We start from the raw sequence: 21,015 nt of genomic DNA on the forward strand, positions 1-21,015 counted from the left end.
GGGGTTGTGGAGAGGAGGAGGAGGAAGAGAAGGAAGAAGAGGAGGAGGAAGAGGAGGAGGAAGAAGAGGAGGAAGAGAAGGAAGAAGAGGAGGAGGAAGAAGAGAAGAAGAATAGGAAGAGAAGGAAGAAGAGAAGGAGGAAGAAGAAGAAGAGGAGGAGGAGGAAGAAGAGGAGGACAAAGAAGAGGAGGAGGAGGAGGAGGAGGAGGAGGAGGAAGAGAAGGAAGAAGAGGACGAGGAAGAAGAAGAAGAGGAGGAGGGAGAAGAGGAGGAGGAGGAAGAGAAGGAAGAAGAGGAGGAAGAGAAGGAAGAGGAGGAAGAAGAGAAGGAGGAAAAAGAGGAGGAGGAGGAGGAGGAGGAAGAGAAGAAGAGGAGGAGGAGGAAGAAGAAGAAGAAGAAGAAGAAGAAGAAGAAGAAGAAGAAGAAGAAGAAGAAGAAGAAGAAGAAGAAGAAGAAGAAGAAGAAGAAGAAGAAGAAGAAGAAGAAGAAGAAGAAGAAGAAGAAGAAGAAGAAGAGGGGAAGGAGAAAGAGGAGAAGGAAGAGGAGGAAGAAGAAGAGGAGGAGGAAGAAAAGGAAGAAGAGGAGGAGGAAGGAGGAAGAAGAGAAAGAGGAGGAGGAAGAAGAGAAGAAAGAAGAAGAAGAGGAGGAGGAGGAGGAGGAAGAGGAAGGAGGACTGTGGGGTCCTTGATGCTCTCTGAGCTTGGTGGTTTTCTTGCAGACGTTTCATTACCAAACTAGGTAACATCCTCAGTGCCAGAAGGTGCAAACCCCACTTCCTGATGACATTACCCAGTCGGGTAATGAAACGTCTGCAGGAAAACCGCCCAGCTCAGAGAGCACCCAGGACCCTGTAATAATCCCCTCCTCCTCCTCCTCCTCCTCCTCCTCCTCCATCTCTGCAAATCCCCCTCCCTTCTACCACTGATGATGTTACCTAGTTGGGTCATGAAACGTCTACAAGAAAACCACCAAGCACAGAGAGCACCAAGGACCCCACAGGAAAAAAATAATAATAATCTCCTTTGCTTTCCCAGCGCTGTTGTGCGTCCTTTCCTTTCCTCTCTCTTTAGAGCACAATTCCTGTCCCATTTTTTTCACTTTATGCTTATTTTCGCTGAAATCCCCTTCGGACTCGTTTATTTGATATCCAAAGCATCATGACCTTACTACACAAAAAGGATATCTTTGCAGAACTTACATAATCCGCTATCATTTGTGCAATAATAAGAAATGTGACAAATTACGTAAGATACGTCTGGTTGTGTCATAAGGCGACGCCAGCTCAAAACGGCACAGACACCTCCTCATCGCAATGCAGAGTTGGGGGTTCCTTCGGCATCACAAAAAAGCACGGGGTCAGCAAAACCGAAGCGACGGGTGGTTTAAATTGTGCAAGAGTCTGTCGCTTCTGGTGCGACAGACTCTCAGAAAACTGCACGATCGAAGGATGATTAAAGAATTTTGGATTTTTACGGGATTCCAAAAATTTTTAGTTCCATCATTATAGCGTCTGCCTTAGGGCAACAATGTAGGGAAGCAACGCCAAGGATCAGCAACGGCAAAAAAAATAGTGTAAACGATACTCCGCAAAAAAGATGAGGAGCCCAGAAAATCAAAGTCAGTGTATTTTGCAAAACATTAAACCAACTGCCCTTCTAGCACTGAAGATGTGACCAAGTTGGGTAATGAGACGTCTATAAGAAAACAACCAAGCTCGGAGGGAGGGAGGGAGGGAGGAAGGAAGGAAAGAAAATCAATTATTACAACCAAGCTCAGGAAGGGAGGGAGGGAGAGACGGNATTATGACGTTACCTAGTTGGGTAATGAAACATCTATATCAATCAAGCTTTGAGAGTACCCCACGAAACATCAAAGCCCCCCAACACCATGCTTTCGAGATGGGGCGTGGTGGAAGCAACGTGTCATGCTTCTTGACATCACCGTGCCTTTAAGTCGAAGCTTTGGATCTGATTCAGAGTAGATCACCAGCGCCACAGGACGACAGCTCTGACATCCTGGTGCTTCCTCATGTTCAGTCTGGGAAAAGGGTGCGTTTTTGCTTCAGGCCACCAACAATGTATCACAAAACTGCGTTCTCACTTAACTTGGGCCTTGTCACGCGGGGGGTGGGAATTCCCCAGAGAAGGCAATTATGTTGGGAAGAGTTCGTGATCAAAGGCAACCAGGCCACCAAAAAAGACGGTGGCCGGACACCATCCCAGCGGACGCCCGCCAGAGCGCAGATCGACTCAAAGACGCGGCGCGAGATCGGAAGAGATCGGAGGGACCCCCTGGCCCTTAGAATCGCCAAGAATCCGGTACGAACGGATGGACAACGTCATCATCATTATCATTATCATCATCATCAACAACAACAAGGGCAATTTCAAAAGGGAAATGGTGCAACTTTAACCCTCCCCCCAAAAAATCCCAGCCCTCCTTCAACTTCCTGCTCACTCCTGGTCGTCTTACCTGGGACGGATGCAAGTACGGCTCAGGCGATGCCAAATTCGTCTGCACGGAGATACTCTTCTCCAGCAGGATCTGCGGAAAGGCAAGCTTCTCAAAGGGGTTGCGCTTCCAGTGCTTGTTCTCCTGCTGGGCCAGCGCCTCGTCCTCGCTGAAGGCGCGCACTACCGGACCTGGCATAGGCAGCGGTACAGCCCCATCGCTCTCGTACCCCGAACCGTCCTTCTGGGAGTCCCAACTGCTGCGCTGCTTCATGTAGTAGTGGGCCTGCTGCGCCTCCCAAGCCAGGCGGGCCTGAGCTAGGAAGGGCTCCGCCGAAGCCCTGCTGGGCTCTCCCTCTACCGACCGGCTCTCCAGACGCCCGCCCGGGGACCGGCTGCACCCGGACAGAGGCCTGTCCTCTGGTGTACCTTCCTCGCGCTCGCCGGACCCGTCGGTGGAGGAGGTGTTGGGGTCGTACGAAAGAGTGGGCTTCCGGCTCTTTCGTTTGCGGCTGCCCGGGGAGTATCCCGTGGAGGACAAGGTGTTCTGCAGGCTGGAGCAGGACATGGCGTCCTCCCCCTGCGACGGCACGACGGCCGAAGGGCTGTGCCGGAACTCTGCCGCTTCCATGCTGCTGTAGTCCCCGGATTTGACCTCCAGGCGCTGGTCCCGCATCAGGCAGGGGCTGTGCTGCAGCGAGTAGGAACCGCCGATGGGGTTGGGGGAGTATTTGTGCCGGGGGGCGCTCTTCAGGGTAGGGCTGGATCCCACCTGCTCCACGTACACCAGTTGCCGCACGTACTCCTTGCCGGCCGGGCTGTACTCCAGGCTCATGAAGCGGTCCGAGCCTTTCTGCTTGGTCAAGACAAGCTGCTGGTACGGCGAATTGGAGCCCGGCTTCGGCGACTGCAGGAACGGGTGGGGCTTGCGGATGGGCGACTTTTGGGGCGAGCCCGCCTTGTAGCTCCCGCTGGCCTCGAACTGCATATCCACCGGCGGCTCGTCGTAGATGGGGGCCTGGTACTCCATGGGAGGCTCCTCGTACAAGGGTGGCTCGTAGGCGTAGCGCGGAGAGGAGGGCTGCGACTCGCTGGAGTGCTTACGGTGCTGGCCCTGCATCGGGGAGCAGAAGGGATCCCCCCGGCCCAGCAGCGGGGAGCAGCTGCCCACATGATCGGCCCGTTTCAGGAAAGGCGACTGCTTCCGCTCTGGGAAGAAAACCGAGTTGTCAGAATCGGTGGCAAAGGTTTGGAGGTTGGGGGACGGCTGGCTGCCCGAGGGCCTCCGCGACCGAGTGCCCTGCTGATGGTCAAGGGTGTAGCCGTTACCCTGGTGCATCAGGAAGCTGGGCTCGCGGTCCGTCACCTTGATCAGCATCCTCTCCTTCGTCCCCGTGTTCCACCGGAGAGAAGATGCCCTAGCAGAGGAGAAAGAGAATGGGGATCAGGAAGAAGGATAAGAGATGTCTTCTCGTCAATAGGCGTCGTATTTTTGTCAGGACTTCTCTACGTCGGTTAACACAAAAAGAGACCGGAAGAACAACATTCATTGGCAGAACCCCAAATGACCCAGCGTGTTCGTGAAGGATTCCTCCTTTGGGGAACCTTTGGAGAACTTGCCCTACCACAATCTAGACCGAGGCTCTCCAAAGAACATTCATTGGTAGAACCCCAAATAACCCAGCATGTCCATAAAGGATTCCTCCTTTGGGAGAACTTGCCCTACCACGATCTAGACCGGGGGCTCTCCAAACTTTGGCAGTTTTTAAGATCTGTGAACTTCAACTCCGAGAATTCCTGGCTGTCCCCAAGTTTTCAGGTTGCCCAGTTTGCAGAGCCCTGAAAGCACCTGCGTGACACAATCACACCTTACAAGTACCGATTGGTTAAACTGTGGTAATTTCATTCATTTGATTTATATCCCGCCTTTATTGCTTTTACAGAAATAGGAGAAAAGCAAGCTAAGCTGGAAGGTGGAATTAAACATGTCATTAGTTTTGCATTGCCAGAACGGTTCCAAATGAATTCCGTTGAACCTTATCTAGGGCACCTTAGCTTGGACTGTTAGGTCACTAGATCTTTATATTAGCGCTGGCAACAATGAACTCTTCCGTGGCTTGATACTCAACGAACGTTCCTAGCTATTGCTCCTGGAAATAACGCAAGGTGGCAAACATATCCTATATCAGTGGTGGCGAACCTATGGCACGCGTGCCAGAGGCGGCACTCAGAGCCCTCTCTGTGGGCACGCGTGCCATGCCCCAGAGATGGCAACCATCCCTCTTCAACCAGCCACCCGCTAACTTGCCGAGGTCCCACGTGGCCGGATGCATCCCAGCACAGCTAGTTCCCCCCCCGTCCTGTCCCTCCTGGCTCGCATGCTCTCCTTTTCCCGGGCACGACCCACTGCATCCCCTCCTCAGGTCGGTCAGCTGGCCGTCCAGCTCAGAGGCGGCTTCTCTGAACTACTGGCAGTGGGCTGCGGAGCCCCAGAGTGCACCGGTCGAGGGGGCGGCAGGCTGTGGCTGCTGACGGACACTGTCGGCTCTCATGCGCTCGCTGGCCTCTGTGTGCGGGGGCCAATGGTGTCAGGCAGCAGCCGCCCCATCCCCTGCCTCGCCTTGCCCTGCGATAATGGTACCTCCAACCTGCCTCGCCTCATCCCACAGGAAGAGCCTCCTGCCCACCGCCCCACCTGCCGGAGAGCCCCTGGATCTCCCCAAACCCTGCCCGGCCCACAGGCATCCCTCCCCACGAGCAACATCAAGGTGACCACACCCACCTTGGCCACACCCACCTAGTCTGCCATGACCACCACAGCCATGCCCACCCAGTGGGCCACGCCCACCTGGCACCCGGCAATAAATAAGTGGGTTTTGGGTTGCAGTTTGGGCACTCGGTCTCTAGAAGGTTCGCCATCACTGTCCTCCTAGATGTTCCCCCTTCCTTCCTCTTCCTTTCTTCCCATGGACCCCTCATACCTTAAGGCAGCGTTTCTCAACTCTGTGTCGACTGTCCCGTTGGCATATGCAGCAAAAGAAACTCCTGGGACGTTATTTGGCCAAGAATATAACTTTGCCGATAGTTCCACGCAGGCACAGAAGGAGCAAAGCCATTTCTGAAGTTTCCGCGCCCAAAGTGGCGTAAGTAAACTCCCCTTTCACCCCCCCTGGGCCACCCACTGTTCACTGTCCACCAATCAATTACCCTCAATTGGTTTTGGGAAACGGTCTGAGCGCCTGGGAATTTCTCCCAACATTTGTCCTCGGGCACCAGGAAGTTGCCAAGCGACAGCTGGCTCTCGTGCATTCCACAATTCCCTCCCAACCCTCTCTTAAGTCCCAAACCGGCCCACCCACCCCTCCCTGCTTCTGTTGTCTGGCTGCGAGCGGAGTCAGTCGTGACACTTTGGCAACTTTTGAGAGGTGCCCAGAAGTCCCCAGCCAGCATGCCTTACAGCAGTGGTGGCGAACCTATGGCAGGGGTGCCAGAGGCGGCGCTGAGAGCCCTCTCTGTGGGCACGCGCGCCATTGCCCCAGTCCTAGGCCTTCAGCTGGGTTTTATAAAACCTTTTCGCTTTAGGCCTCCGCCACTGTGTGCAAAAAAAAAAAGTTCAATCAGTCAATTTCAACTTCTCGCGGGAAAAAAAAGATCTTGCAAAGTTGGAATTGATTGATTGAACTTTTTAGTCCCACCCAGTCTGCCGTTACCACCGCAGCCACGCCCACCCAATGGGCCACACCCATCCAATGGGCCACACCCACCCGGCGCTCGACGATGCATAAGTGGGTTTTGGGTTGCAGTTTGGGCACTCGGTCTCTAAAAGGTTCGCCATCACTGCCTTACACGAATGACCATCCTTGGATCCCCATCCCACTGATGCTTTTGGGGGAACTGATGTCCGACACACCTTTGAAAGCACCAGGGTGGAGAAAGTTGATCTGATACTGTTAGTTCTCAATTGACAAACGCTGGTGGCGCAGTGGTTAAAATGCCGTATTCCAGGCTACTTCTGTTGACTGCTGGCTGCCAACAGTTCAGCAGTTTGATCCTGACTGGCTCAAGGTTGACTCAGCCTTCCGTCCTTCCGAGGTCGGTAAAAGGAGGACCCAGATTGTTGGGGTGCAAGAGGCTGACTCTGTAAACCTCTTAGAGAGAACTGTAAAGCACCGTGAAGAGGTGTACAAGGCTAACTGCTACTTCTAGTGCCTTCCTTCCTCCCTCCCTCCCTTCCTTCCTTCCTTCCTTTCCTTCCTTCCCTCCCTCCCTCCCTCCCTCCCTTCCTTCCTCTTTCCTTCCTTCTTTCCTTCCTTCCCAGTGGTTAGAATGCAGTATTGCAGGCTAACTCTGCCCACAGCCTGGAGTTCGATCCTGACCGGCTCAAGGTTGACTCACAGCCTTCCATCCTTCCAAAGTCGCTAAAAGGAGGACCCAGATTGTTGGGGGGCAGCAGGCTGACTCTCTGTCAACTGCTTAGAGAGGGCCGTAAAAACACTGTGAAGCGGTATATAAGTCTAAGTGTTGTTGCTATTGCTGTCGCTGCAGAAGGCTGAGTCAACCTGGAGCCGGTCAGGGTTGAACTCCTGGCAGTGGGCAGAGTTAGCCTGCAATACAGCATTCTAGTTCAGAGGTCCCCAACCGGGGACGCGGCATGCCAGCAACCGGTCCGCACAAACAAGCAAAGCCCCATCCACAGGATGCAGGCAGCACACAAAACCACGCACCCTCCGGTCCGTGAAAAAACGTCTCTCCACAGAACAGGTTGGGAACCTCCGTTCTAGCTAGTCTAACCACTGCACCACTACGGCTCTTTATAGTCAGAAAGATGCATTTGTGTGGCTTGGATTCGGCTACGTCAGCCTGTTTCTTGGAAAATCAATGGAGCTGGATGTTAGAAATGTATTTTCTGATGCCTCCTTGCCATGATGATTTACCAGCATCCTACTTCTGTGATCCTTCAAAAGAGTAAGCCTGGAGTAACATCATCATCATCATCATCATCATCATCATCATCATCATCATCATCATCATCATCATCATCATCATCATCATCATCATCATGTTGGAAGGGACCTTCGAGGTCATCTAGTCCAACCCCCTGCTCAGGCAGGAAACCCTATACCATTTCAGACAAATGGCTGTCCAGTCTCTTCTTAAAAACTTCCAGTGTTGGAGCATTCACCGCTTCTGGAGGCAGGTTGTTCCACCGGTTAATTGTTCTAACTGTCAGGAAGTTTCTCCTTAGTTCTAGGTTGCTTCTCTCCTTGATCAGTTTCCATCCGTTGCTTCTTGTCCTGCCTTCAGGTGCTTTGGAGAATAGCTTGACTCCCTCTTCTTTGGGGCAGCCCCTGAGATATCGGAAGACTGCTATCATGTCCCCCCTCGTCCTTCTCGTCATTAGACTAGACCACAGGTCGGCAACCTGCTGCTCCCAGCCTCCTCTGCCATTTGCAGAGAGAGACAGAGACAGAGAGAGGCGCTTGCCTTCCTCTCTCTCTCTCTCTCTCTCTCTCTCTCTCTCTCTTTCTCTCTCTCTCTCTCTCTCTCTCTCTCTCTCTCTCTCTCTCTTTCTGTGTGTTTGTGTGTAAAAAAGAGAGTGGATTCAAGGTGTTCTCCAACGAGCTGAAAAGCTTTTTGAGCGGGGCTCTTCCCTTTGCTGCGTCTCTGCAGGAAGCAGAAAGCAGGAAGGGCAGGAGAGAGCTAGGTAGCCCAGCTATGCTGACTCAGGAATTCTGGGAGTTGAAGTCCATGAGTCATAAAAGAGCCGAGGTTGCCTACCCCTGAGTTTGTTGGAGAACAGCTTGAAGCCAGCTTGCCAGGTGAGCAGAAGATCGGAGAGAGAGAGGGGGAGGAGAGGGAGAGAAAGAGAGAGAGAGGGAGAAAAGAGAGAGACAGAGAGAACCTTTTGACATCTAAAATGAAGATAACACTGCATATATCCTCTTTTACCTTTAATACACACACACACACACCTATAATAAAGGTAAAAAAGGATATATGCAGTCTTAGCTTCATTTTAGATATCAAAAGGGTTTTGCGGCTCCCAGTGTTTTGTTTTTGGTGGGAAATGGGTCCAAGTGGCTCTTTGAGTGTTTTGGGTTGCCTACCCCTGGACTAGACAGACCCAATTCCAGCAACCGTTCCTGATATGTTTTAGCCTCCAGTCCCCTGATCATCTTTGTTGCTCTTCTCTGCACTCTTTCCAGAATCTCAACATCGTTTTTACATTGTGGTGACCAAAACTGGATGCAGTATTCCAAGTGTGGCCTTACCAAGGCCTTGTAAAGTGGTATTAATAGGCACTGTAAAGTGGTATTAATATTCCTAACCAACAGGGCAGGCTGGGACTCACCTAGTGGAATAATCCTAACTAATATAATTATCTATATGAGAATCCATGGCGTTGCCCGGCAGATAATGAAAACTGGGTTTTTTTCTCTAATGGAAGGTGAGTGACAGCATTTCCTCCTTCGCAAGGACAATCTCTTTCCCCCCCTCCCGTCTTAAAAGTCTTTTTAACCACCATCCCCCAGATCATTTAGCTTCACGTTAGATCACGAAGCCTGGATCATTTCAAAACAGCACAGACGCTCTCTGAGCTCTTGCCCTATTTATTTTTATTGTTCTTCCAAAATTTAAAGAAGGTACAAAAAAGAGAAAGAAAGAAAAAATCCAGCAAAGAGACGGCTTTTATTGTTCTGCGCCGCTAATGGGTTGCCTAACCACGGAACGCTTTCATAAAAACGCCGTCGAGGAAAAAAAAAAGCGAGAAGGCTCGTTCGACCAGGAACAAAAAGCAACGGGCGAAGGGCCGAGAGAAAGGAGGGTTCGCAGGAATAGACAATTGGATGAATTTGGGGGAGGCTAAATTAAAATGCCTTTTCTTTTCTCTCTTTTTTTTTTCTCCCCTGCCTCCCGTTCTTCCGGCTTATTTGTTTTTTCCTCCTTTTTCTGGGCTTTGCGTAACGTTTCTTACCCCAAAAAGAAAAGCAGCAGGATGGGCAGGAATGTTATTCTTGGGAACTGCAAAGCCTATATTTGCATCCGAGGTCTCCGAGGTCCTTTTTTTTTTTGATGCTTAAGAAAGCCGTGTTCGTACTATAAATGCACGGTGCGCGGCTTCACTGCATGTACAGAGAAGAGCAACAAGGATGATCAGGGGACTGGAGGCTAAAACATATCAGGAACGGTTGCTGGAATTGGGTTATGTCTAGTTTAACGAAGAGAAGGACGAGGGGGAACAGGATAGCAGCCTTCCAATATCTCAGGGATTGCCACAAAGAAGAGGGAGTCAAGCTATTCTCCAAAGCGCCTGAAGGCAGGACAAGAAGCCATAGATGGACACTCATCAAGGAGAGAAGCAACTTAGAACTAAGGAGAAATTTCTGACAGTGAGAACAATTAACCAATGGAGCAACCTGCCTCCAGAAGTGGTGAATGCTCCAACACTGGAAGTTTTTCAGAAGAGATTGAACAGCCATTTGTCTGAAATGGTATAGGGTCTCCTGCTTGAGCAGGGGGTTGGACTAGATGACCTCCAAGGTCCCTTCCAACTCTATTCTGATTCATTGATTTGATTGATTGATTGATTGATTGATTGATTGATTGACTGATTGAAGGAGAGAAGCAACCTAGAACTAAGGAGAAACTTCCTGACAGTGAGAACAATTAACCAGTGGAACAACCTGCCTCCAGAAGCTGTGAATGCTCCAACACTGCAAGCTTTTAAGAAGAGACTGGACAGCCATTTGTCTGAAATGGTATAGGGCAGGGGTAGGCCACCTTGGCTCTTTTATGACTCCTGGACTTCAACTCCCAGAATTCCTGAGCTAGCCATGCTAAGGGGAAAGGGAGAGGTTTCCAAGCTGAGCCATGCCGGCTCAGGAATTCTCGGAGTTGAAGTCCACCAGTCATAAAAGAGCCAAGGTGGCCTACCCCTGGTATAGGGTCTCTTGCCTGAACCAGGGGTTGGACTAGAAGACCTCCAAGGTCCCTTCCAAACTCTGTTATTCTATGCTCTAGTATGTTCTCCTGTGGCTTCAGCCGCTGCTTTTCAAGAAAGTTCCCTGGGATTTCTCTTCATCTTCCAGATTGTGAGCATCTTCCTTCAGGCCTTTCGGGACGGAGCCCGGAAACGAATAGGGGGAGGGGAAAACTCCCCCCTTCTCCTGGGTTCCGACGGTGCCATCGCTCTTCCGGGCACAACCGGAGGTTTTTTTGTTTCTCAACTCCTGGAACGCGGCCGCGTGTAGCCAGGGGTCCTGCCTGCCCATCTGTTCTTTCCCTCCCATTAAATACGTTTACCCAAATACAGCGAAAGGCAGGGTGGAAAAACCTGTTGTAATTCAAACCCGCCAGCACGTAAAACCGTAGCCCATCCGCCACAAAAGCCATTAGAGAAAGAAATTGCATCTGATTCGCTGGCAGCTGCGGCGGCCGAGAATGACCGCCCTTTAAGCTGGGATCCGACCTAAGATTAGGCCTTGGCAGACGTTTTGTTTTATCTATAGATTTCAGGAGAACGGTTGGCGGGGGGGGGGAGCCCTTTCCCGTAGCATATGGGGAGCCGAATAATAAATAGCAAATTCTCTTCCCAGCAGCATCGCTGTTGAAAACCCCTTTGCTCTGTAAGAGCAGGACAGAAGAACAGAGTCCGAAGGGACCTTGGAGGTCTTCTAGTCCAGCCCCCCTGATTAAGCAGGACATCCTATAGCATCCTAGAGAAATGGCTGCCCAGTCTCTCCTTAAAAACGTCCAGTGATGGAGCACCCACAACTTCTGGAGGCAAGTTGTTCCAATAATAATAATAATAAAAATAAATAAATAAACAAACAAACAAATAATAATAGAAGAAGAAGAAGAAGAAGAAGAAGAAGAAGAAGAAGAAGAAGAAGAAGAAGAAGAAGAAGAAGAAGAAGAAGAAGAAGAAGAAGAAGAAGAAGAAGAAGAAGAAGAAGTAGTAGTAGTAGTAGTAGTAGTAGTAGTAGTGGTAGTAATAGTAGTAGTAGTACTTGGAATGGACCTTGGAGATCATCTAGTCCAACCCCCTGCTCAGGGAGGAAACTCTACACCATTTCAGACAAATGGCTGTCCAGTCTCTCCTTAAAAACTTCCAGTGTTGGAGCATTCACAGCTTCTGGAGGCAGGTTGTTCCACTGGTTAATTGTTCTCACTGTCAGGAAGTTTCTCCTTAGTTGTAGGTTGCTTCTCTCCTTGATTAGTTTCCACCCGTTGCTTCTTGTCTTATTTCTGGTGCTTTGGAGAATAGCTTGACTGCCTCTTCTTTGGGGCAGCCCCTGAGATATTGGAAGGCTGCTATCATGTCCCCCCTCATTCTACTCTTCGTTAATGGCAATAGCAATGGCACTTAGACTTATATACTGCTTCACAGTGCTTTATAGCCCTCTCTAAGCGGTTTAGAGAGTCAGCCCCTTGCCCCCCCAACAATCTCATTTTACCCACCTCGGGAGGATGGAAGGCTGAGTCAATCTAGAACCGGTCAGGATCGAACTGCTGGCTGTGGGCAGAATTAGCCTGCAATACTGCATTATAACCACTGGGAGGGAGGGAGGAAACAGAAAAGAAGAAAAGGAAGGAAGGAAGGAAGGAAGGAAGGAAGGAAGGAAGGAAGGAAGGAAGGAAGGAAGGAAGGAAGGAGGGAGGGAGGGAGGGAGGGAGGGAGGGAGGGAGGGAGGGAAGGAAAGGCAGTAGCAATGGCACTTAGACTTACATACCACTTCACAGTGCTTTACAGCCCTTCTCTCTTACATAGTAAACCTTTTGCCCTCAACAATCTGGGTCCTCATTTTACCGACCTCGGAAGGATGGAAGGCTGAGTCAACCTTGAGTCAGTCAGGATCGAACTCCTTGCAGTAGGAATACAGAGTTAGTCTGCAATACTTCATTCTAACCAGACGGAGGGAGGGAGGGAGGGAGGGAGGAAGGAAAATAGCATCACACTTAGCCTTATAAACCTTATATACAAGGCGGAGTCAACCTTGAGCCAGTGAGAATCGAACTGCCGGCAGTCGGCAGAGTCAGTCTGCAATACTGCATTCTAACCAGAGGGAGGGAGGGAGGGAGGAAAGAAGGAAGGAAAAAGAAAAGAAAAAAGGAAGAAAACAAACAAAAAAAAAGTAGAAAAGGAAGGAAGGAAGGAAGGAAGGAAGGAAGGAAGGAAGGAAGGAAGGAAGGAAGGAAGGAAGGAAGGAAGGAAGGAAGGAAGGAAAGGCAGTAGCAATGGCACTTAGACTTACATACCGCTTCGCAGTGCTTTACAGACCCTCTCTAAGCGGTTTACAGAGTCAACCTTTTGCCCCCAACAATCTGGGTCCTCATTTTACCGGCCTCGGAAGGACGGAAGGCTGAGTCAACCTGGAGCCGGTCAGGACCGAACCGCCGGCTATGGGCAGAGTCAGCCTGCAATGCTACCTTCTAAACACTGCGCCACCCCGGCTCTTAAACTAGACCTACCCAATTCCTGCAACCATCTTTCATATCTTTTAGCCTCCAGTCCCCCGATCCTCTTTGTTGCTCTTCTCGGCCCTCTTCCCAGGGTCTCGACATCTTTTTTTATACTGCGGTGACCAACACTGAATGTCTCCGGGAAGACAACAGCAACGATCAGAAATTCTCAATTTTGTATCTTTGTATATAGATCACTGCAGATGGGGACTGCAGCCAAGAAATTAAAAGATGCTTGCTCCTGGGGAGGAAAACTATGGCAAATCTACAGCCTACTAAAAAGCAGAGACATCACCCTGCCAACAAAAGTACGTATAGTCAAGGCCATGGTTTTCCCAGTTGCAATGGATGGCTGTGAAAGTTGGACCATAAGAAAGGCTGAGCGCCAAAGAATGGAGGCCTTTGGACTCTGGTGCTGGAGAAGACTCCTGCGAGTCCCCTGGACTGCAAGGCGATCCAACCGGTCAGTCCTGGAGGAGATCAACCCCGACTGCTCTTTAGAAGGCCAGATCCTGAAGTGGAAACTCAAATACTTTGGCCACCTAATGAGAAGGAAGGACTCACTGGAGAAGAGCCCAATGCTGGGAAAGATGGAGGGCAAGAGAAGAAGGGGACGACAGAGAAGGAGGGGGCTGGATGGAGTCCCTGAAGCAGGAGGCCTGAGCTTCAATGGACTCCAGAAGATGGTGGAGGACAGGAAGGCCTGGAGGAACGTTGTCCGTGGGGTTGCGATGGGCCGGACACGACTTCGCAACTAACAACAACAATATAGTATGTTTAAATGGGTGTTATGCATGTGCACCCTTTGAGAGCAAGCCACTAAATTTCATTTTTAAGGTGTGCCGTTGTGTCCACAGTAAAAAAAAACCCGACAATAAAGGTTATTTAATTTCTGCCTTAATGGCCGGGCAGAGAGGCCCTTAAGTTTATTCTCTTTTTTGTATCCCGCGCAGCCGGTGCTTGGATGCTACACAATTGTCTTTCTAGGCCCCGTTAGCCAAGAGAACAATTCCACGGAGCCGCTGATAGACAGAAGCCAAGTATCTGTAAATTATCTTTGGCCCGGGGTGCTGCCTTTTTTTTTTTTTTTTTTTAATCCGTGCCTGCTCAACGGTTTGGATCAAAAAAAAAAACCCCACACAAAACCCTGCATTTTTCCTGCCTCTAGCTGGGCTCTGCTCTTCTCTTCACATCTGAGTTGCGCTTAATTGTGGCACTCGCTGCATGCGAAAAAGGGGAAAGCAGGCGATTTTTTCAAGCGCTGTAAATAATTTTTTCGAGGTGGCATGTGGTCCTGAATAGCAGTTGAAGCCACAGCTGCTCAGTGTCTCTCTGTGTGTGTGTGTGTGTGTGTGTGTGTTTGTGTGTGTGTGTGTGTGTGTTCATGGCACCCTCTCTTCCCAAATGCATCAAACTGTCATCCAGGCTTTCCAGGGTGGACGTATTCGTGCCGTTTTTACTTCTCAGCTTCTTTGCCAAAGAACACGGATTTGGATTTAGAGCCGATGATTAATGCACTTTTTCTACAACGGGAACCCAAACACGACTCCGTTAATTTTTTGTGTGTGTGCCTGTCTTTCTGAAGAACACTGATGCAAACTGTATGTAAGGTGGGGTTTGTGTTCTCTTTTTTTACTTGTCCATAAGGGAAAAGTCAGAGTTTTAACAGAATAACGGAGTTGGAAGGGACCTTGGAGGTCTTCTAGTCCAACCCCCCTGCACAAGTAGGAGACCCTATGCCCTTCCAGATAAATGGCTGTCCAGTCTCTTCTTGAAAGCCTCCAGTGATGAAGCACCCAGAATTTCTAGTGGCAAGCTGTTCCACTGGTTAATTGTCCTCACCGATAGGAAGTTTCTCCTTAATTCCAGATTGCTTCTCTCCTTGATGAGTTTACATCCATTGCTTCTTGTCCTGCCTTCAGGCGCTTTAGAGAATAGCTTGACTGCCTCTTCTTTGGGGCAGCCCCTGAGATACTGGAAGACTACTATCATGTCCCCCCTTGTCCTTCTCTTCATCAGACTATTCAATTCAGAATAGAACTGGAAGGGACCTTGGAGGTCTTCTAATCCAACCCCCTGCTCAGGCAGGAAACCCTGTACCATTTCAGACAAATGGCTGTCCAGTCTCTTCTGAAAAACTTCCAGTGTTGGAGCATTCACTGCTTCTGGAGGCAGATTGTTCCACTGATTAATTGTTCTGACTGTCAGGAAGTTTCTCCTTAGTTCCAGATTGAATTTCTCCTTGAATGGAATGGAATAGAATAGAATAGAATAGAATAGAATAGAATAGAATAGAATAGAATAGAATAGAATAGAATAGAATAGAATAGGAGTTGAAAGGGACCTTGGGGGTCATCTAGTCCACCCGCCTGCTCAAGCAGGAGAACCTAAACTATCTCAGACAAGTGACTGTCCAGTCTCTTCTTATAAATCCTCCAGTGATGGAGTGCCCACGATTTCTGGTGGCAGGCTGTTCCACTGGTTAATTGTCCTCACTGTCAGGAAGTTTCTCCTTAATTCCAGGTTGCTTCTCTCCTTGGTCAGTTTCCAACCGTTGTTTCTCGTCCTTCCCTCTGGTGCTCTGGTGAACAACCTGGCCCCCTCTGCCTTGTGGCAGCTCCTCAGATACTGGAACGCTGCTATCATGTCTCCCCTATTTCTTCTTTTCTTTAGACTGGCCAAACTCAAGTCCCGCAGCCGTTCTTCGTTATGTTTTAGCCTCCAGGCCTTGGATCCTTTTAGTTGCTCTTCTCTGAACTTTTTCCAAACTCCCAACATCTTTTTTGTGATAAGGTGACCAAAATTGGCTGCAGTATTCCAGGTGTGGCCTCACTAGGGTTTTATATAGCGGTACTAGTACTTCCCGTGATCTTGATTCTATGCCTCTGTTTATACAATCCAGGATTGTGTTAGCTTTTTTGGCTGCTGCTGCAGACAGCTGGCTCATAGTCAAGTGATCGTCCACTAGGACTCCAAGGTCCATCACAGTTTAGCTTCCACCTGTTGCTTCTTGTCTTGCCTTCTGGTGCATTAGAGAATAGGTTGATCCCCCCTCTTCTTTGGGGCAGCCCCTCAAATGTCGTGTCACCCCCGGTCCTTCTTTTCATTAAACTAGATATCTCCAATTCGTCGAATGTTTAGCCTCCGGGCCCCTGATCCTCTTTGTTGCTCTTCTCTGCCCTCTTTCCAGACTAAAAGCAAGGTTGGATCTGGTTCTTAATTGGATGGGAAATATCAGGACTGGGGTTAGGCTGGGAAGTTTAAAAACCATTCCCCATTTAATGTTTTTAATTAAAGTTAATTTGATTCTGGTATTGTAAATGAATGAAGCTTAAAAACAGGTTCAGGTTGAATAAATTTGAGCTAGAATTGGATATTTTAAATATACTATGCTATTTGAGGGAAAAAGAGAGGGAATACTTGATGTGTTGATTGTATTATGTATATATGTTTTGTTTTAAGATGTTTGATTACCCCAGCACCACGGTGTGTCCTGAATATGTTGTTTTAAGAAACTAAAAAAACCAATAAAATTTGTAAAAAAAACAAAAAAACCATTCCCCCCAATAGAGTGCAAACCATTTCCATTTACAGGTAGTCCCGACTTTATGACCGTTCGTTTAGCAACCAAAGTTAGGACAAGTGTTAAAAAAAAGTGATATTTTTTTTTAAACGATGGTTGCAGCGTTCCCGGATCTCGTGATCACTGTTTGCGATCTTTCCAGCCGGCTTCCAATGAGCCAAGTCCGGGGAAAGCAGGATCCACTTAACGACCAGTTGATTCGTTTAACAACGTTGGCGATTCACTGAATGACCCCAGTTAAAAAAAAAAGATTGTAAAACCGAATGCGCGTTGCTTCATGTGCGCCTCCCTTAGTGACGGGCGTTCCCATCCCAGGTGCGGTTGCAAATTGAGGACCTGCCAACAAAAATGAGGTACCGTTTCCAGAATGGAAGTCTTGCTTTGAAGAAGGCCTCGCCTTTCATTTACGATGACTATACTTCCAGCTTAATTATGGTCAGTATGATTTCTCCCCAGACTGGCATGTAATTAATTCTCTCCTTCTGTCTCATTAAACAGGAACTTTGCGAAGTCTGAGCAAACTACACCCAAAGTTTCTTCAGGCCACGTGCAGGCTGGAGGCTTAAATTATGCATTTCGAGCTGACCCCAAAGGTGCTTTTTCAAAACTGGACTTCCTTTGTTTTTTGTTTTGTTTTGGTTTTTTCCTTTGAAGATCTCTGGCTTTTCCACCAAGAAGCTTCTACCAGTTAGAACTGAAGAATTCACAGGTGTAGTAGGGGAGAAACATGGTTCAATAGCAGTAACTGTGAGAGGGGTCTCGGAGTCCTAGAGGACAATCACCTAAATAGGAGCCAACCGTGTGCTGCAGCTGCCAAAAAGGCCAACACAGTGCTAGGCTGCATTAACAGAGGGATAGAATCAAGATCACCTGAAGTGTTAATACCACTTTACAAGGCCTTGGTAAGGCCACACTTGGAATACTTGCATCCAGTTTTGGTCACCACGATGTAAAAAAGATGTTGATACTCTGGAAAGAGTGCAGAGAAGACCAACAAAGATGATTAGGGGACTGGGGGATACAACATATAAGGAACGGTTCCTGGAATTGAGCAGGTCCAGTTTAATGAAGAGAAGGACCAGGGGGGACATGATAGCAGTCTTACAATATTTCAGGGGCAGCCCCAAACAAGAGGGAGTCAAGCTATTCTCCAAAGCATCTGAAGGCAGGATAAGAAGCAACGGGTGGAAACTAATCAAAGAGAAGGTCCCTTTCAGCTCTATTTTGATTGATTGATTGATTGATTGATTGAGTGATTGAGTGATTGAGTGAGTGATTGAAGGAGAGCAGCAACCTAGAACTAAGGAGAAATTGCCTGACAGTGAGAACAATTAACCAGTGGAGCAACTTGCCACAGAAGTTGTGAATGCTCTAACACTGGAGGTTTTCAAGAAGAGACTGGACAGCCATTTGTCTGAAATGGTGTAGGGTTCCTGCCTGAGCAGGGGGTTGGACTAGATGACCTCCTAGGTCCCTTCCAACTTTATCATTATTATTATTACTATTATTATTATTATTATTATTATTATTATTATTATTGTTGTTGTTGTTGTTGTTGTTGTTATTATATGGTATAAGGTTTCCTGCCTGAGCAGGGGGTTGTCAGGGCTCAGGGGAAGCACCAGGATCAGTGCCGCTTTCCAGCTGATTGGCGCTTCTTCGGGACTGTCAGGGCTCAGCGGAAGAACCAGGATCAGTGCCAGGCTCTACCTGGAGCTCGGCGCTGATCCTGGTGCTTCTGCTGAGTCCAGAAGAAGCGCCTATCAGCTGGAATGTTGCAGCATCTCCAGGGTCTTGTGATTTACATTCAGATGCTTGGCAACTGAGTCATATTTATGACGGTCACAGTGTCCCAGGGTCATGTGAAGTGACCAAAACCTGCTGCAACCACCCAGCAGACGGGGGGGGGGGGATAAAAACCAAACATCCCCCCACCCCACCCCCACTGCCAATCCTCAACAAAAATGCTCACAACAATGGAAACCTCGGACAGGAGGAAGAGCGCCACCGGGTGGGCAGGCAGGTGTCTTGCTCGGCTGTGCCTTGGGGGGGCACTTTTTCAGTGCTACTGTAACTTCGAACAGTCACTAAGCGAACTGTTGTAAGTCGAGGACTTCCTGTACTTTTATCACTTTTTTCCTTTTTTTTTTTGGGTCATCAAGTTTTTGACACTTTGCTAGGCGACTGGTGGTTCTCGGATGTTGCCATATCCTAAAAGTGGCACAATGGGTGAAAATGTTGAAAAGCCCTGGACTAGAAGACCTCCAAGGCTCCTTCCAACTATCTTATTCTGTTAATTAATCAGTGGAACGGCTTGCCTCCAGAAGTGGTGGGCGCTCCATCACTGGAGGTTTTTAAGAAGAGACAGGACAGCCAGTTAATAATAATAATAATGATGATGATGTTGATGATGATGATGATGATGATGATGATGATGATGATGAAGTTGGAAGGGACCTTGGAGGTCATCTAGTCCAACCCCCTGCTCAGGCAGGAAACCCTATACCATTTCAGACAAATGGCTGTCTAGTCTCTTCTTAAAAACTTCCAGTATTGGAGCATTCACCGCTTCTGGAGGCAGGTGGTTCCACTGGTTAATTGTTCTAACTGTCAGGAAGTTTCTCCTTAGTTCCAGGTTGCTTCTCTCTTTGGTTAGTTTCCACCCGTTGCTTCTTGTCCTGCCTTCAGGGGCTTTGGAGAATAGCTTGACTCCCTCTTCTTTGGGGCAGCCCCTGAGATACTGGAAGGCTGCTATCATGTCCCCCCTCGTCCTTCTCTTCCTTAAACTAGACCTACCCAATTCCAGCAACCGTTCCTTATATGTTTTAGCCTCCAATCCCCTGATCATCTTTGTTGCTGTCTGAAATGATGTAGGGTCTCCTGCTTGAGCAGGGGGTTGGACTAGAAGACCTCCAAGGCCCCTTCCAACTCTCTTATTCTGTTAATTAATCAGTGGAATGGTGGGCGCTCCATCACTGGAGGTTTTTAAGAAGAGACTGGACAGCCAGTTGTCTGAAATGATATAGGGTCTGCTGTTTGAACAGGGGGTTGGACTAGATGGCCTCCAAGGCCCCTTCCAACCTATTATTCTACGTTCAAGGCTTATCTGCCCCTCCTCTGTTGCTACAGTTTGCTGTAAGATGAGCAAAAGGACCATCTCTGGGAATGTGAAGGTCACCGCTGCCAACGCTTATATATCAGCACCGTGACATTTTGCCATTGTGTTTTCCATCCCTGTTCTAATCATCTCTAACATTTATTTAACGTGCCTCTCCTCTGTGGTTCAGGGCACAGAGCTGATGGGTTTCGCCGTTTCCCAACACTTACATTTCTCATGCAGCCAAACTCTTCAGACCCCCATCAGGGAGCCACATAAAGCACTGGTCCCTGTGCAGCCAATGAGGCGTAGGCCAGGACGGAGCTTTTTAAAAACCACTAGGGCACGCAGCCAACGTTTGAATTTTGGAGACGGATGGAATCTCATCAAGGAGAGAAGCAACCTGGAATTAGCAAGAAATTTCCTGAGAGTTAGAACAATTAACCAGTGGAACAACCTGCCTCCAGAAGCGGTGAATGCTCCAACACTGGAAGTTTTTAAGAAGAGACTGGACAGCCACTTGTCTGAAATGGTATGGGGTTTCCTGCCTGAGCAGGGGGTTGGACTAGATGACCTCCAAGGTCCCTTCCAACTTTATCATCATCATCATCATCATCATCATCATCATTATTCCCAGAATTCCCTAGCCAGCAGGCTCCAAGGTCCCTTCCAACTCTGTTATTCTATTCTATTCTATTCTATTCTATTCTATTCTATTCTATTCTATTCTATTCTATTCTTATCATTATTCTATTCTGTTCTATTCTATTCTACTCTATTCTATTCTATTCTATTCTTATCATTATTCTATTCTAATCTATTCTATTCTATTCTTATCATTATTCTATTCTATTCTGTTCTATTCTGTTCTGTTCTAATTTATTCTATTCTATTCTATTCTTATCATTATTCTATTCTGTTCTATTTTAATCTATTCTATTCTATTCTTATCATTATTCTATTCTATTCTATTCTATTCTATTCTATTCTATTCTATTCTATTCTATTCTATTCTATTCTATTCTATAGCACCCCCAACTTCTGGAGGCAGGTTGTTCCACTGGTTAATTGTCCCCACTGTTAGGAAGTTTCTCCTTAATTCCAGGTTGCTTCTCTCCTTGATCCGTTTCCATCCGTTGTTTCTTCTCTTGCCTTTAGGCGCTTTGGAGAATAATTTAACCCCCTCTTCTTTATGGCAGCCCCTCAAATACTGTAATATTGCTATCATGTCCCCCCCCAGTCCTTCTTTTCTCCAGACTGGCCATCCCCAATTCCTGCAACCGTCCTTCATACGTCTTAGTCTCCAGGCCTTTGATCATCTTAGTTGCTCTTCTCCAAGAGAAAACCAGAAGTTCCCTTTCAGAGAAAAACCCCAGAGAGGCAAAACCAAAGGGGTCCCTGGGAGAAAGGTCGTGGCCCCC

The 21,015-nt window shown here is 48.4% G+C and overlaps 1 protein-coding gene across 1 annotated transcript in view; it reads right to left on the reverse strand.

The window, feature by feature from the left end:
- Positions 1-21,015, reverse strand: part of ARHGAP39 (Rho GTPase activating protein 39) — a gene marked incomplete at both ends in the record, with an annotated part of 69,404 nt that overhangs the window by 28,638 nt on the left and 19,751 nt on the right. Inside the window, one exon of the mRNA XM_015828514.1 lies at positions 2,473-3,868. Within this exon, the coding sequence (XP_015684000.1) occupies positions 2,473-3,868 (1,396 nt within the window). The remainder of the gene's footprint in view (positions 1-2,472; positions 3,869-21,015) is intronic.

The sequence above is a fragment of the Protobothrops mucrosquamatus genome, unplaced genomic scaffold, assembly GCF_001527695.2.
Source record: "Protobothrops mucrosquamatus isolate PMUCROS unplaced genomic scaffold, P.Mucros_1.0 scaffold4597, whole genome shotgun sequence".
In the NCBI taxonomy this organism is placed as follows: domain Eukaryota; kingdom Metazoa; phylum Chordata; class Lepidosauria; order Squamata; family Viperidae; genus Protobothrops; species Protobothrops mucrosquamatus.